Raw genomic sequence first — 16299 nt, forward strand, 5'->3', positions numbered from 1 at the left:
TCATTTAGGAAATGTGCTATAATTTTGGACAGTCACAGAAATATCCATAGTGAATGTTGATTGATCATGCGTGGTGAACTTCAGTTTTAAGCTGATGTGGGTTTTTTTGTTGGGGGGAGGGTATGGATTGCTGGTTTAGTATCATGTGTGTGTTGGTTTCAGGATGACTGAAAATGGCCTTTCTATTCTAGCGATTACTAGCAAAGGATGCCTGATATATGTGTGTGTGTGTGTGTGTCTATCAGGCATCCTTTGCTAGTAATCGCTGGAATAAAAAAGCCATTCTCAGTCATCCTGAAAACAACACACACATGATACTAAATTATAGCAGATTTCCTAAATGACTAAACGCCTCTGAAGTCAGCTCAGAACATATCCTACAATTAATTATCCTCCCCGATTGTATGTATGTGTGTGTGTGTATACACACACAAGCTTGGGTACCTGGTAATACCCGGGTTATTTGAAAAAGGCATTGTTTGTTTTGGAGTGAAAGGTAATTTCATTTACTGTATATACTCGAGTATAAGGCTAGTTTTTCAGCTCTTTTTTCAGACTGAAAAAGTCCCCCTCGGCTTATACTCGAGTCATTATTATTTTACTCTGTTGTTATTATTATTATTATTTGTAATACATTTATAATTTTACTCTATTAGTATTATTACATTTATTATTTTACTTTATTATTGGTATTACATTTATTATTTACATTTATTATTTTAATCTATTATAACTCTTATTACTATATTTCCATTATTTTAATCAATAATAATAATAATAATAATTTATTTTATTTGGGGTTCTTTTAATAAATGCAATTATTTTTATTAATAAATTATTACATTTATTATCATATTCTCTTTATTATTATTGCAAGGATACATAAGTACATTTACACTGAAGAAGATGAAAATAATGGTTTGATCAGAGTTGGACAGTTATCTTAAATTGCAGTTTTATGTAAATATTCAAAAACATTGGACCTACTGATACCTCAATTAATGTAATTTTATTGGTATCTATTTTCATTTTGAAATTGGCCAGTACCTACTGCATTTCCCACCCTCGGCTTATACTTGAGTCAATACGTTTTCCTAGTTTTTGGGATAAAATTAGATACCTCGGCTTATATTCGGTTGACTTATACTTGAGTATATACGGTAGTTAATTAGTAACACTATTTATTAGGGAAAAGCCAGAATGTGATTTCGTTTTTTTTATGAATGCTCCCATTAGAAAATACATAATGATGTGGATGAACTACAATTCCTAGAATTGTGACTCAATCCTCCCCAAACCAGGCCTCTATGCACAGTTGGCCATGTTGGGTGTGTGTGCCAAGTTTGGCCCAGATCTGTTCTCAGCTGGGTTCAGTGCTCTCTGGATTCCTCCAATCTGTTCAATCACTGATCAGTTCCTCTGTGTTTGCTGTGTGCCATAGGAAACGGTAGGAAAGGGTTAAGAGAGAGGCAGTGGATGGGGTCATGCATTCTACACAAAGAACCCTGGGATGCCTGCCTGGGGTGGAGTAAACATGTCAAATCTAGGATGAAATTCCTCTGAATTAAAGCATTCCTTGAGTGATGGGTCATAGTGTTTTGGGAGGACATTGGCTACATGTTCATGGTGCTCACTATACCTGCAATGTCAGTTGAGGGGAGGCTTCTCAGCACTTGGAACTATAGCCTGTTTGTAGAGGCAGGAGGCTGTCTGTGTAAGTGGACAGCTCCGCTACAGACACACATACACATTTTTCACTTTCATTATGTGTGTTTGTGTGTGTGTGTGTGTGTATACACACACATTTCTTGGTGCTGCAAAAGAAACTTTTGCTTCAAAAAGGGTTCCACGGGTAAAAAAAGTCATCCAGTGCATTAACCATCTAGTTTTGAATCATCTGCACACTTGAAGAAAAAAAATAGAAGAGTAATGGCCCTAGGAGGTGGTGGAGGCTCCTTCTATGGAGGCTTTTAAACAGAGGCTGGATGGCCATCTGTCGGGGGTGTTTTGAATGCAATTTTCCTGCTTCTTGGCAGGGGGTTGGACTGGATGGCCCTTGAGGTCTCTTCCAACTCCATGATTCTATGATTCTAGGACAGAATCCAGAGCTGTTTCATTGGAAACCTTTTTCCAGTTTGAAGTTCCGCCACTATCTTTAGGGCATACTTTTTTGAGGAATTATGAATCCGTCTGACAGTATTCCCATCTATTGCACATTTAATCCGTTTGCTAATCCGAATAGTCCAGGAGGCCTTATCAAATTATTTCCTGAAATTCAAATAAATGACATCCATAGTTTTTCCACCTTCTCCTAAATTAGTGACTAGATCTGTGATGGTGAACCTATGACATGTGTGTCAGCACTGACACGCATGGCTATTTTTGATGACACGTGGCCACATGCGGCCGCATACAGAGAAGTATACCTTATAAGAGCCAATCTAATTCCATCCTTAAATTTGTAAAAGGCTCTACAAATTTAACATCTGCACGTCTGAGCATTGTTCACTCCATAACTCAGCATGGAATATACATTTTTCTTACTTAAACTATAAATATTGCAAAATTATGGGTTTTTTTCCCTCAAAGTTGACACTCCACCCAAGTTATGCTCAGGTTTTTGGCAAATTTTGACACACCAAGCTCAAAAGGTTGCCCATCACTGGACTAGATCAAGAAAAGGTATAAGATTACTGTGGCAGGATTTGTTCTTGACAAACGGATGCTTCCTAGTAATCACTATATTGTCATCAAAATACTTGGGGACTGACTATTTAATTTGTATATTCTGTTTTAGTATTTTTCTCAATATTGAAATCAGGCTAACTACTCTCTGTCGTTTACTGCATCTTTTTTTTTTTTTGTCTTTTTTGAAGAAATGGACAGTTTTTGCCCTCTGCTGGTCTTCTGGCACCTCACCTATTCTCCCAGTATTTCTGAAAAATGAAGACAACGAGTTCAGAGAGTATATCAGCCAGTTCCTTTAGTACTTTTGGCTCTGCAGACCTGAACTCGTTTAGCTTAGGTGATTTCTAACTCCATATCAATCTTGATTTGCAATCCAGATCCCTTTGCCAAAGTCTGCTGCATGAAAGCACACAGTTTCAACATCTGTACTTGAGCAGAAATTACTTCTGAAACTCCCTGCTCAAAAGAAATCACTGCAGCATTAAAAATAATTAAAGGGGATGCAATGTGATGGTAGTAATTGCCAATCTTTTATGCCAGATTCTGAGTACATCTGCCAGTGTTTTATTACTCTTTTACCTGGAAACTATGACTGGTAGACCCAAGTCATTTTCATTGATTGCAAAAGACGCTTGGTGTAGATCTTTGGATGCCCCACCTCCCTTTTTGATGTTTAGTGTTCTCGATTCATCAAGTTTCGTCTTCCGAATAGGATATATGGGTGCAAAACATCAGACATACATGGGTAACTCCAGTTGTTAGTCCAAATTAGAATCAATGAAAATTTGGAAGGCTTACATACGTCTGTTTCAATTTGGTCGATTTCTTATAGTTGAGGCGAACAACTAGATTTAGTTTATAGTTCTCCAAATCGTACCTTAATTCAGATGCTCTTTCATCTGTATCTGATTTCCCTGAAAGTGTGTTGCTTATGCTTACCTAATTTTTTAAAAAAATTATTGTATCATACACAGAAACATACAATCTTCAAAATTAAGCAGTCAAAATACCAGTATTTTTCACCAATCCCACCACCACCACATTCCCATCTCCCCTCCTCCCCTGCCCAGGAAAAGTTTGCTTCTCTTGCTATACTTATTACAATTGCTCGATTATTTATTTATTTATTTATTTGCTATATTTGTATACCGCCGTTTCTCAGCCTAACCAGCAACTCAACGCGGTTTACAACATAATATAACAATCACAGTATACAGTTAAAAGCATAAAAAACATAAAACACAATTCATACATCAATACCAATCCAGTTCGACTCTTAACTAAAAACGTGATCCAGTTCGTCGTCCATATTGCCAGTCCTTTAGTCAATTACCATTCGTTGCACTGAGTTAACCAAATGCCTGCTTGAACATCCAGGTCTTCAATCTTCTTCGAAATACCATCAATGAGGGGGCTGATCTTACCTCCAAGGGCAGGGCGTTCCATAGCCGCGGGGCCACCACAGAAAAGGCCCTGTCTCTCGTACCCACCAGCCGCACCTGTGAAGCAGGCGGGATAGAAAGCAGGGCCTCCCCAGAAGATCTAAGGGCCCTGGCGGGTTGATAGGCCGAGATACGTTCGGATAGGTAAGTTGGGCCAGAACCGTTTAGGGCTTTAAAGGCCAACACCAGCACTTTGAATTGAGCCCGGTAGCAGATCGGCAGCCAGTGGAGCTGGTGCAGCAGAGGAGTTGTATGCTCCCTGCGCTCCGCTCCCGTTAGTATCATGGCTGCCGAGCGTTGGACTAATTGGAGCTTCCGGGCCGTCTTCAAAGGCAACCCCACGTAGAGAGCGTTGCAGTAGTCCAAACGGGATGTAACCAGAGCGTGGACTACCGTGGCCAAGTCAGACTTCCCAAGGTACGGGCGCAGTTGGCGCACGAGTTTTAACTGTGCGAATGCTCCCCTGGTCACCGCCGAAACCTGGGGCTCCAGGCTCAGCGATGAGTCCAGGATCACACCCAAACTGCGAACCTGCGTCTTCAGGGGGAGTGCGACCCCCTCCAACACAGGCTGATCATGAGGATAGTCTTATTTAACTCCTTATATTTATCTTTCCCCTTTATACTGGAAATGAGACCCTTCCATTTTGCCTCCCAGGTCCTTCTGATTTGGCCCGTTCTATAGTAAATTTTCCTTTTACTAATATAATGTTGGAATAAGTAGTCGGCTAGATATTTATACCAAGTTTTTACATCACCTTTCTTGTGGTCCTCCCAGCCTAGGGCAACTGAGGCTTTGATTGCATCCATCATGTGTTTTATTATTTCCTCCCCCTTGCCTTCCATTTTCTGAGTGAAAAATTGAGTCTTGTTCCATTCTATATTTATCCCTAATAGCTCCTCCATTTCCTTCTTAATTATTTCATGGAACTTTTTTTGTTTGTTTGTTTTTGTTTGTTTGTTTGTTTGTTTTTTGCATTCCCACCACATGTGGGTGTATGTTTTTCCACAATTATGCCAACATAGTTTTAGGCACGTTTTCGTAACATACGAAAATGTACTATTTTGTCAGTATTTTCCATTGCATTTCCATTGCATTTCCTTAATCTTTAGATGTTTTATTTTATTGATTGATTTCCCTGAAAGTGTGTTGTTTATGCTTACCTAATATTTGTTGATCAGTGTAACCTAAACAAAATGCTTTTTTGTGTTGCAGGGAAAGCATAAATTGCATGTAAACACAGGACTAGAAGGCAAATGGTGTGGCCTCATTCCTATTGGGAGCGCTTGTGATTGTGTTACTACAACTGGCCTAAAATGGAACCTTGGTAAGTCAGACATTTTGTTTCCAGAATACAAACAATTGTTAAGATACTCTAGGTCAGAGCTTCTTAAACTTTTCCATTGGGACACCTTTTGGTCTAAGAAATTTTTACATGTCCCTGAGTATGTAGGTATATAAAATGTGATTTGTCATATTGATGTTTAATTGTTGTTATGCTATTGTTTTTAAATGCTCCAATGGTTTTGTAATGTGTGTATTGAAATTGCTGTTGTTAACCGCTTTGAGTCGCCTAAGGGCTGAGAAAAGCGGTATATAAATGAAGTAAATAAATAAATAAATATAAAATAGGCATATAATACCTAGCACTTTCAAGGCTTGCTAAACAAGCTGATTTTCCTTTTTTGTGAAGTACAGCTGAAGCATCTTCTGCAGAATCCATTGTAAACACTGCACAACAGATTCCTGTAAATATCTAAAACGGCCACTAGATGGGGTTCAGAAAAATTCTTCGGGACCCCAACACTGAGCTAAGAGGACCCTATTTGGGATCGGGACATTTTAAGAAGCCCTGCTCTAGGTAACACATGTCAAATGCAAGGCTTGTGGGCCACATCCAGCCCACCACATCATGTGATGACTTTCAATACCAGAAACATAGTTATATTTATAAAGTCCTACAGTTACAAATATCCCTTTGAAGCCAACCATAAGGCTGATGTGGCCCTAAGTGAAAATTAGTTTGACGCCCCTGCCCTAAGTGACACTAAAGGAGGATATTTATTAATCGTGTCATCAGCAACCATACCATTGTATCACATTTCTAACAGAACAAAACAAACAAACAGATAAAAAAGCACAAATTTGCAAACTTGGTAGTTGATTAAATGTCCTTTGACCAGTATCTGGACACTTGGAGTGCCTCTGGTGTTGCCGCAAGAAGGTCCTCCATTGTGCATGTGGCAGGGCTCAGGTTGCATTGCAGCAGGTGGTCAGTGGTTTGCTCCTCTCCACACTCGCATGTCGAGGATTCCACTTTGTAGCCCCATTTCTGAAGGTTGGCTCTGCATCTCGTGGTGCCAGAGCGCAGTCTGTTCAGCGCCTTCCAAGTCGCCCAGTCCTCTGTGTGCCCAGGGGGGAGTCTCTCATTTGGTATCAGGCATTGGTTGAGGTTCTGGGTTTGAGTCTGCCACTTTTGGACTCTCACTTGCTGAGGTATTCCAGCGGGCATCTCTGTAGATCTAAGAAAACTATTTCTTGATTTAAATCGTTGACGTGCTGGCTGATACCCAAACAGGGGATGAGCTGGAGATGTCGGTGCCTTGGTCCTTTCACTATTGGCTGCTACTTCCCGGCAGATGTCAGGTGGTGCAATACCGGCTAAGCAGTGTAATTTCTCCAGTGGTGTAGGGTGCAGACACCCTGTGATAATGTGGCATGTCTCATTAAGAGCCACAAACACTGTTTTAGTTTTGTGAGCTGTGTTGTGGGGAAACAGAGAAAAGTATGTTACAAATTCTTGTTTTCTGTTTACTGAGTATTTGCAGATACTAGTACTTTCATTGTAAGGAAACTGATTTCTTCTGAAAAGAAAGGACTAATTAAAGTTGATGGAGTAATATATTCCTTACTTCTAGAAACTTTTTTTTGCAAATAGTGTGTGTAATTTGGGATATCTTGAGGATTTAGGGAAGATAACTCATTTTCCCTGAGCAAGATTGAGGCAAGAAGCATATTCCTAGTCCAGCTCTGCAGTCTGTGCATCATTACCAGCATAATGCCGCTTCACACTCCTGCTGAATGAGTGGTTGTCAATTACATGCCCAGTGATGTACTATAGCTGGAGGTGTCACCAGAAGAAACCATACTGCAATCCCCCAACATGTTTATCAAAGAGAAGAGGGCCTTTGTATGTTTATAAATTGTAGGTGGAAAAGACATAAAGATTTTTTATGACATTTCTAGTCACAGGGGTATGTGAAAGGAAATGGAATAATTGTATTTCAACTTGCATATCACAAAAAGAAATGTATTTGTCTCCTAAGCAGAATGCTTTCAGCAGAAGGTTTGTTGAGGTCATGATACATTACCCTGCAAATACATTAATCTTCAAGGAAAGCACGTTTCTGAGGCCTAAATCTCATACTTTATAAACCATAAAATTGACAGGCAAATAATAGAGCAATATAGATTATTAAAAGTCCCTCTTTCCCCCTGAACCGCTTGTTATAACTCATTTATTTCTCAATTCTGGATGAGTATATGGTTGGAGGTTGTTTTTTCTTTGAATGAAATAAGTTCTGGATAATATGAAAAGCAAAATGGAAAAATAAGAAGACAACTTCCTATCTCATTTTTAGTTCTGAAAAAGCCGTGGGGAAGATAGCCAGGATTTTCAGCTCTTGATTCACTGCAGATTCCACAATACAGACAAAACACCCCAAAAACAGCAGATTTCAAAATATTACTGTTTAATCTGCAGAGGTGATAAAGATGTATGGAACGAATTGTGCATGCACTTTTAAACTATGGGCACGAGGAAAATAAAATGCTTAGGAGTGTTGATACAAAAATATAGATAAGATGACAGAAATTCTAAAGAAGCGTGGGACAAACTTTCAAGGACTATTAAAGGGAGAAAAAACAAAAATTTGGACATTTGGGGCAAAATAAAAGCAGTCAAAATATTCTTAATCCCAAAATTAATGTATTTATTTTAAGACTTTCCAACGAAAATTAACCAAAGACAATTCAATATATGGAACAAAACTTCTTTTGGAGAGAAGAAATCTAGAATTATATATCCCTGGAGGAGCTATGATGGGAAATCCCAAACCTGAAACTATACTACTACTACTACTAATAATAATAATAATAATAATAATAATAATAATAGCTTTGTTTATATTATTAGTAGTAGTATAGTTTCAGGTTTGGGATTTCCCATCATAGCTATATTATTATTATTATTATTATTATTATTATTATTATTATTACCTGTCCCCTGCCACACGTTGCTGTGGCCCAGTCTGGTGATCTGGAAAATAAAGTAATGAGAAAATGTTGGTTTCTAATATATGTAATTTCTTTATCCTTGTGGGTAAACAGTATTTCTTGCTGTTTCTTTGTCAGTGTTGATGTAGAGATGGTCTAGTTTGCCTACTCTGGAATATTCAACATATAATTGTCCTTCTTTAGGATTCCCTTTCAAATCTATGATACTATATGTGTGTGGATCATATATATTATCTATCTATATCTATGGCTGGATGGCTCTTTGTCAGGAGGGCTTTGATTATGTTTTCTTGCCCCGGTGAAGAGAGTTGAACTGGATGGCCTTAAGTATTTTCTGTTTGCCCCAATTCTGTTGTTTGTGGGCTTCAGAATGCTCTTTGATTGTTGGTGAACTATAAATCTAGTAACTACAACTCCTAAATGTCAAGGTATATTTCCCCCAAACTCCTTCTGTGTTCATATTTGGGCATTTTGAGTATCAGTGCCAAGTTTGGTCCAGATCCATCATTGTTTGAGTCCACAGTGCTCTCTGGATGTAGGTGAACTACAACTCCCAAACTCAAGGTCAATGCCTACCAAACCTTTCTACTGTTTTCTGTTGGTCATGGGAGTCCTGTGTGCCACGTTTGGTTGAATTCCATCATTGGTGGAGTTCAGAATGCGTTTTGATTGTAAATAAACTATAAATCCCAGCAACTACAACTCCCAAATGACAAAATCAATTTTTTTGAGTGATGGTCACTCCTTGGGTTAGTAGGTGTCTTGTGCCCAAATTTGGCAGCAATTCGTCCTGTGGTTTTTGAGTTATGTTAATCCCACAAACGAACATTACATTTTTATTTATATAGATTAGTATATAAATAATCCCACCACCATCTCCCTAAAGGGACTCAGGGCAGCTTACAATACCATGAAGTATTTCAATTAAAATCATTATTAGAAATTAAGAGTGAGAAGAGAGAAAATGGATTAGGATGGAATATGAAGCCAATAACGGGGTGGGAACGTATGGGGTGTTTACAATGGCAGAAAGAAGGGTGAATCACAAATCAAACAATAATGAAGGGGATTAAGTAAATCAAAATGGAAAAAATAAGGAATTGGAAAGAATATATGTATTGAAATGGTATAAGACCTCAGTCCAATTTCATGATAAAAGGTTTGTTTTTTTTTTTGTTTTTTTGTTTTTTTGTCGTGTCAGGAGTGACTCCTGGTGTGAGAGAATTGGCCGTCTGCAAGGATGTTGCCCAGGGGACGCCTGGATAATTTGATATTTTTATCATCCTTGTGGGAGGCTTCTCTCATGTCCCTGCATGAGGAGCTGGAGCTGATAGAGGGAGCTCATCCACCTCTCCCCGGATTCGAACCTGCGACCTGTTGGTCTTCAGTCCTGCCGGCACAGGGGTTTAACCCACTGCGCCACTGGGGGCTCCATAAAAGGGATAAACCCAATATATTGGCATCACAGAAAAAAAAACAAAAGATGATATGCCCATATGTGGTGGGAATGTCCAAAGGTAATAGTCTTTTGTGGAAAAAAATAGTAAAGAAAATAGAAAAACTATTCAAAAATAATACTCCAAGGAAATGTAAAGTTGATGTTAATGGGAGTATTAGGCAATAACAAGATTAATGTAAAGGAACAAAAGTTGTTCAAACCCATAAATTTAACAGGACAGGTAGTTACAGCATGGGGGTAGAAAAACTAAAAAATGGACTATGGAAAATTGGGATAGCTACCTTTATGGTCAAGTCCAATCTGAAATTATAGCATGTTTAATTCGGGATGATACACAAGAAGATAAAATAGGGAAATTAAAAATAAACGAATGACTTATATGGAATCGATAAAAAGGGATACAGGGACTCCTCTGTTGCATCAGCTCCATTGGCTGCCAATCAGCTTCCGAGCACAATTCAAAGTGCTGGTGTTGACCTATAAATCCCTAAACAGCTCCGGCCCAATTTACCTGTCCGAACGGATTCTCCCCTATGAACCATCAAGGTTGTTAAGATCTTCTGGAGGGTCCCTGCTCTCGGTCCCACCTCCTTCGCAATTGCGTTTGGTGGGAACGAGGGACAGAGCCTTCTCGGTGGTGGCCCCTCGGCTCTGGAACTCCCTCCCGATGGAGATTAGATCTGCCTCTTCCCTCCTGACTTAGAAAGCTGGTAAAATCGTGGCTTTGGAATACTTCATTCGCAGAATGATGATTGAGTCAATAACTGCTGACCTTTCTGGCGGATGGCGATGAATTTGTGATTCACTCTGACGAACTGACTTTTTTGTAATTTGTATGAATTGTATGAATTGTATTTTAATGTATTTTATATTGATGATGCATATTGTTTATTTTATTGTATTGAACCCTATGTTGTTAGCCGGCCTGAGTCCCTCCTCGGAGGTCGAGAAGACCGGGTTATAAAAACTCTAAATAAATAAATAATAAAAAGCGGCAAAACCAATATAAATATTGCACAGAATCTAAGAAAACTGTATTCAGCCTTAAGGATAAAGATGTAGAGAAAATGTGATCTGGATGATGGGCGGTGAGGATGGGAGGTTTTTAACAACAAAAATTAATAAAATGCTAGTAAGAAAAAGGATGTAGGATAAGGTACAGTCAAAAGATTTGAACACATTTGCATTATATGTTATATCAGTATTCAAAAACATGGACATGAGATGCTTTTGTATATGCACCAGATGACAGCAAATGTAAATAATAAGATGACAGCTAAATAATAATATGCATATATTTTTTAAAAAGATTCATCTTCCAACTAAATGTGCATGTGAACTGCAGCACTCACGTTAATCTCCAATATACTCTCTACCCAAGCATAATTTCCTTGGGAATTTCATTAAGAGTTTATTAAGAGAAAATCGTGTTATGTGTGCATACCAATCTAATTTTACCAGAGGTGGCATGTGCAATAGGGCCTTCTCTGAGGTGTTTAGTATTTGGGAAGGCTAATATGGGAGAAGATGGTCTTACAAATATCCTGGCCCCAAACCACATTGAGCTTTACGGGTCGAAACCAGCACCTTGATTGGGCTCAGAAGCGATTTCGAAGCCAGTGCAGTTCTTGGAAGATGGTCGCTCTGTACCAGGCATGGGCAAACTTTGGCCTTCCGGGAGGCTGTTAGGAATTGTGGAAGTTGAAGTCCAAAACAACTGGAGAGCCAAAGTTTGCCCATGCTTGCTCTATACTTTGTGCTGATCATCTCTGCTAGCAGTACATTGGAATGACAAATAAAGGATATGTTTATTATATGAGGAACACAAAATACTAATTTTGCCACACAAAAAATGGGGTTGCAACTATTACCCAGTGGTAATTATTATGCAATTAAACATAGTAGTCATCAGTTATAAAAGAGAAATAGAGTTCATGCAATCAACATACTTGTTGAGATTAATTTCACAATTCAGCAGGAGATCAGTTGCACAACTTCAGCGTTTTCCAGCAGCTTCTTCCTGCACAGTATTTTCAGTCAACTGCTCCCACAAATTGCAGTCACTCTGGAACTCTTTTACAGACACTTGAGCACATGCCCGGTCATTGTCAGTTTTACTATTGTTTTCCCCTCCAATCTAGATGACACTACAAACTTACCACAGCACACGGTTATATCTTGTCTGAGCAGAACAGGTTCTTTTAATCAATTACATAGAGCCTTCGACGAACAGCATCACAGCACAAGGAGAGGAATATACACTGTACATGATTTCCTTATATACAATTCTATACAATTACACATAGCAATCTCTGATTGGTTCCCAACTCATTAACTTAACTCAGACCCAGGATTACATCATTCACAATCACCTGGACTAGGCCAGAACACATTCCCCAAATGATTCCCTATATACAGTTAATGCATGACTCGGCATTTCCAATAGAAGCCTATTAGCAGTGCATGACTCAGCTATATTACATTACAATACATTGTAAAACCTGACAATACTCCAACTAGTTCAATGTTCAACAGCCAGATTAATAACCGGGGCAAATTACAGAGAGCGGTCAACCCTCCTGTTTAAGGAGCTCCATTGGCTGCTGTTTATTTTCCGGTCCCAATTCAAGGTACAGGTACCTATTCAATGTACCTATAAAGCCCTAAACGGTTTGGGACCCGCCTACCAACATGACATCTCCTTCCACAAACCAACCCACTTTCTTCAATCTTTGGGAGAGGCCCTCCTTTCGCCCCTTCCTTTCTCAGAAGCCCAATTTATGGGAACGAGGGAGAGAGCCTTCTCCTCTGTGGCCCCACGACTCTGGAATTCATTGCCTGATGAGATTAGGCAAGCCCCCACTCTAGCAGCCTTCAAGAAGGATCTTAAAACCTGGCTTTTCCACTGCGCTTTTGGAGAGTGAGCCTACATCTCCTTCTGTTCGCTCCCCCATAATGTCTGTTGTTGAATTGTTGGCATCGAATTGTGCCGGTTGTAAGCCGCCCTGAGTCCCCCCCCCCCCCCAGGGGATTGAGAAGGGTGGGGTAGAAGTACACGAAATAAATAAATAAATTGAAATAAATAGGTTTTTTTTGGTTTTTTTATTTAAAAAATCCATTAGTAAGTTCCTTTCTGTGTATATTGTTATCTCACAGTGGCAAAGTAGACTCTAAAGTGGACTCTTACCAAAGCTCAGATTCATCCCAAGTTCCCAAGTCTCAAAAAAGGGGGTGCAGCTATTATGCAAGGGGGAAAAAATCCTCTTTGAATGCTCCGGTTTCTGCTGTCGTTTTCAAATAAAACGGCTTACCATATTTTGGGGGAGGAGAAGCAGGGATGACCCAGCCTCAAACAAACAGCTCGATTTCTTTTTGTTTTGCTTTAAATTTCAGGGCCATTTGGAGCTGATTTTCTCTGAAGGCAAGGCAGTTTAAAACTACAAAATTAAGGTCTCTGAAGCTCTACTCTTCCCTCCTTTCCCTTTCTTCTGAGGCAAAGCAGTTTTAAAAACCTGAAATAAAGGTCTCTGGAACTCAGATATCCCCTCCTTCCTCTTTTTCCCAAAAAACTCTATTGCAGATTTGGTAAACTGCCTTGCCTTGGATGGAGGGTGGTGGGAAGAGTGAACCTTCAAAGGAAAGAGAGGTGTATGTATATACTTTGATTCATGTCAAAGTAAGGTGCAATATAGTAATGACACATACACATTTTAAAAATATGTAAACGAAAAACAGTGTACCCTGAATCTGAACAAGGAGTGGATGGAATACCAAATCTAAATGAAGACATAAAGTTTGATGGGAGTAGTAATCAAATCTGAAACTTTCCCTCCAGCAATAATACCAAATGAAGCTAGATGACTTGATTACATGTCTAACTCTACAGAAATCAATGAATGTCAGCTTAAGATGGAGTTTTTCCAACACAGTAAAGAGGTTTTTTCCCCCATATACAGCAGTATTTCTCAACCTTCCTAATGCTACAACCTCCTAATACAGTTCCTCATGTTGTGGTGACCCCCCAACCATAAAATTATTTTTGTTGCTACTTCATAACTGTAATTTTGCTACTGTTATGAATCATAATGTCAATATCCAATATGCAGGATGAATTTACATTCACTGGACCAAATTTGGCACAAATACCCGATACACCCAAAATTTGAATACTGGTGGGGTTGGGGGGTATATCATTGGGATTTATAGTTAATCTACAGTCGCAGAGCATTCTGAACTCCACCAACAATGAAATCGAACCAAACTTGGCATACAGAACTTTCATGAGCAACAAAAAAATGCTGGAATTGTTTGGTGCGCATTGACCTTTAGTTTTGGAGTTGTAGTTCACCTACATCCAGAGAGCACTGTGGACTCAAACAATGATGGATCTGGACCAACCTTGGCACAAATACTCAATATGCCCAAATTTGAACACTGGTGGCGTTTGGGGAAAATAGACCTTGACATTTGGGAGTTGTAGTTTCTGGGATTTATAGTTCACCTACCTTCAAATAGCATTCTAAACCCCACCGACGATAGAATTGGGCCAGACTTCACACACAGAACCCCCATGACCAATAGAAAATACTGTGTTTTCTGATGGTCTTTGGCAACCCCTCTAACACACCCTCACGACCCCCCAGGGGTCCCGATCCCCCAAGTTGAGAAACACTGATTTACACAATGTCTAATTATATTTTGCAGTTCTATTTTCTTCCCTGGCAAGTATATTTGGTCACTTATATTAATGAAATTCATTTCTTATATGGTAGAAGCCAGATTGCTATGAAATGATATTTCCTACACATACAAATTTGCAAACGGAATATTACAGTGACAAGACTCGCTATATAGGCAACTTCCTATGATTCAATTTGAATAGTTTAGCATTTTCGGCAGTACCTTAAGGAGGCGAGAAAGCCGTATGTGGACACGATAATACAATCCAAACAAATTTTAAGAGTTACAAATCAAATTATACAAACAGAAGGAAGAGAAGGAGGGAGAGTAATGGAGCAGCAGAATGATCAAGGAAATCAGTCGGCACCTTTGGACAAAATAACAACAGTGAAAACAAAACAAAAGAGAATAGGCTTGGATCAAGGGAAACAAGTAGATTTCCACAAGCACTTTGAATGTTTGCATGTGACTGAACAAGGGAGGTAGAATCAGAAACATGATAAAATCAAAAATATATGAACATTAAAGCACACACAATTCTATATATCGTCATAACATTTGAATATGATATGCATATAATTGCATATAGTTGATACACATGGTAGTACAAATACAGAAAACATCGGGTGGTTCATCGGGTGCTCTGCTATGGCTGACTTCTCTGGTTGAAGTAGTCTGCAGTACCTTTCATGTTCCTTGATTTGTGTTTGGCCGCTGCGTTTGGTGGTCCCTATATAGACTTGTCCACAGCCGCATGGTATACAGTAGACTCCTGCAGAGGTGAGAGGATCCCTCTTGTCCTTTGCTGAACGTAGATTTGTTGGATTTTCTTAGTGAATCTGTATGGTTTGTAGGTTGTGTTTCCTCATCAGCTTCCCTATGCAGTCAGTGGTTCCCATGATGTATGGCAAGAACACTTTTCCTCTGGGTGGATCTTTACTCTTGTAGCTTGTTCTCAGTCTTGCAGCTCTTTTGATGTCTGTGGTAGAGTATCCATTGGCCTGTAAAGTCCAGTTTGGTTTCAGGATGTCCCACAAATGCAAAAAAATGCAAGGATGGTAAAGTCCCATTATATACAATGGTATAGTAAAGTAGTGACCCTCATATAAAATGGTGAACAACTCAAATGAATGCCATTCACCACCGCAGGACCACAGTGGTGCAATGTTTTAAACACTTTGCCGCTGAACTGCTGACCTAAAGGTTGGCTATATTGCTGACCTGGAGGTTGACAGTTCGAATCCGCAAGAAGAAGTGAGCTCCTGTCTGTCAAGCCCTAGCTCCTCTCAACCTAGCAGTTTGAAAACATGCAAATGTGAGTAGATAAATAGGTACCGCTTCTCCAGGAAAAGGCAAAGAGACGCTCCAAGCTATCTTGCCAGCCACATCTCAGCTTGAAAATGGAGAAATGCACCTCTTCGGAGCCAATGATGAGAAAACCAGAAATGAAAGGAGAAGCCTTGCCATTCTTTGTATGTCTCATTGTATTTCACTGTAAAGGCACTGAATGTTTGCTTATGTAATATGTTGAAGGGTGTAATATAAATAAAGTGTATTATTATTATTTTATTATTATTATTCTGACACAGAACACTGTATGACACAGCAAATGAGATATATATGCTGGATTTCATGTCAGTAAAATAATAATAATAATAATAATAATAATAATAATAATAATAAACAATAAACAACTGGAAAAGCTGACACGATATGAGGATTTAAAAATCGAAC

At 39.1% G+C, this 16299-nt stretch overlaps 1 protein-coding gene across 4 annotated transcripts in view; it reads left to right on the forward strand.

Annotated features, from left to right (window-relative positions):
• TPK1 (thiamin pyrophosphokinase 1) overlaps nucleotides 1-16299 on the forward strand; it is a 455788-nt gene that overhangs the window by 331841 nt on the left and 107648 nt on the right. For all 4 annotated transcript variants that reach the window (XM_067470165.1, XM_067470166.1, XM_067470167.1 and 1 more), the window contains one exon: nucleotides 5346-5457. In XM_067470165.1, coding sequence (XP_067326266.1) covers nucleotides 5346-5457 — 112 coding nt within the window. The remainder of the gene's footprint in view (nucleotides 1-5345; nucleotides 5458-16299) is intronic.

The sequence above is a fragment of the Anolis sagrei genome, chromosome 6, assembly GCF_037176765.1.
Source record: "Anolis sagrei isolate rAnoSag1 chromosome 6, rAnoSag1.mat, whole genome shotgun sequence".
NCBI lineage: Eukaryota > Metazoa > Chordata > Lepidosauria > Squamata > Dactyloidae > Anolis > Anolis sagrei.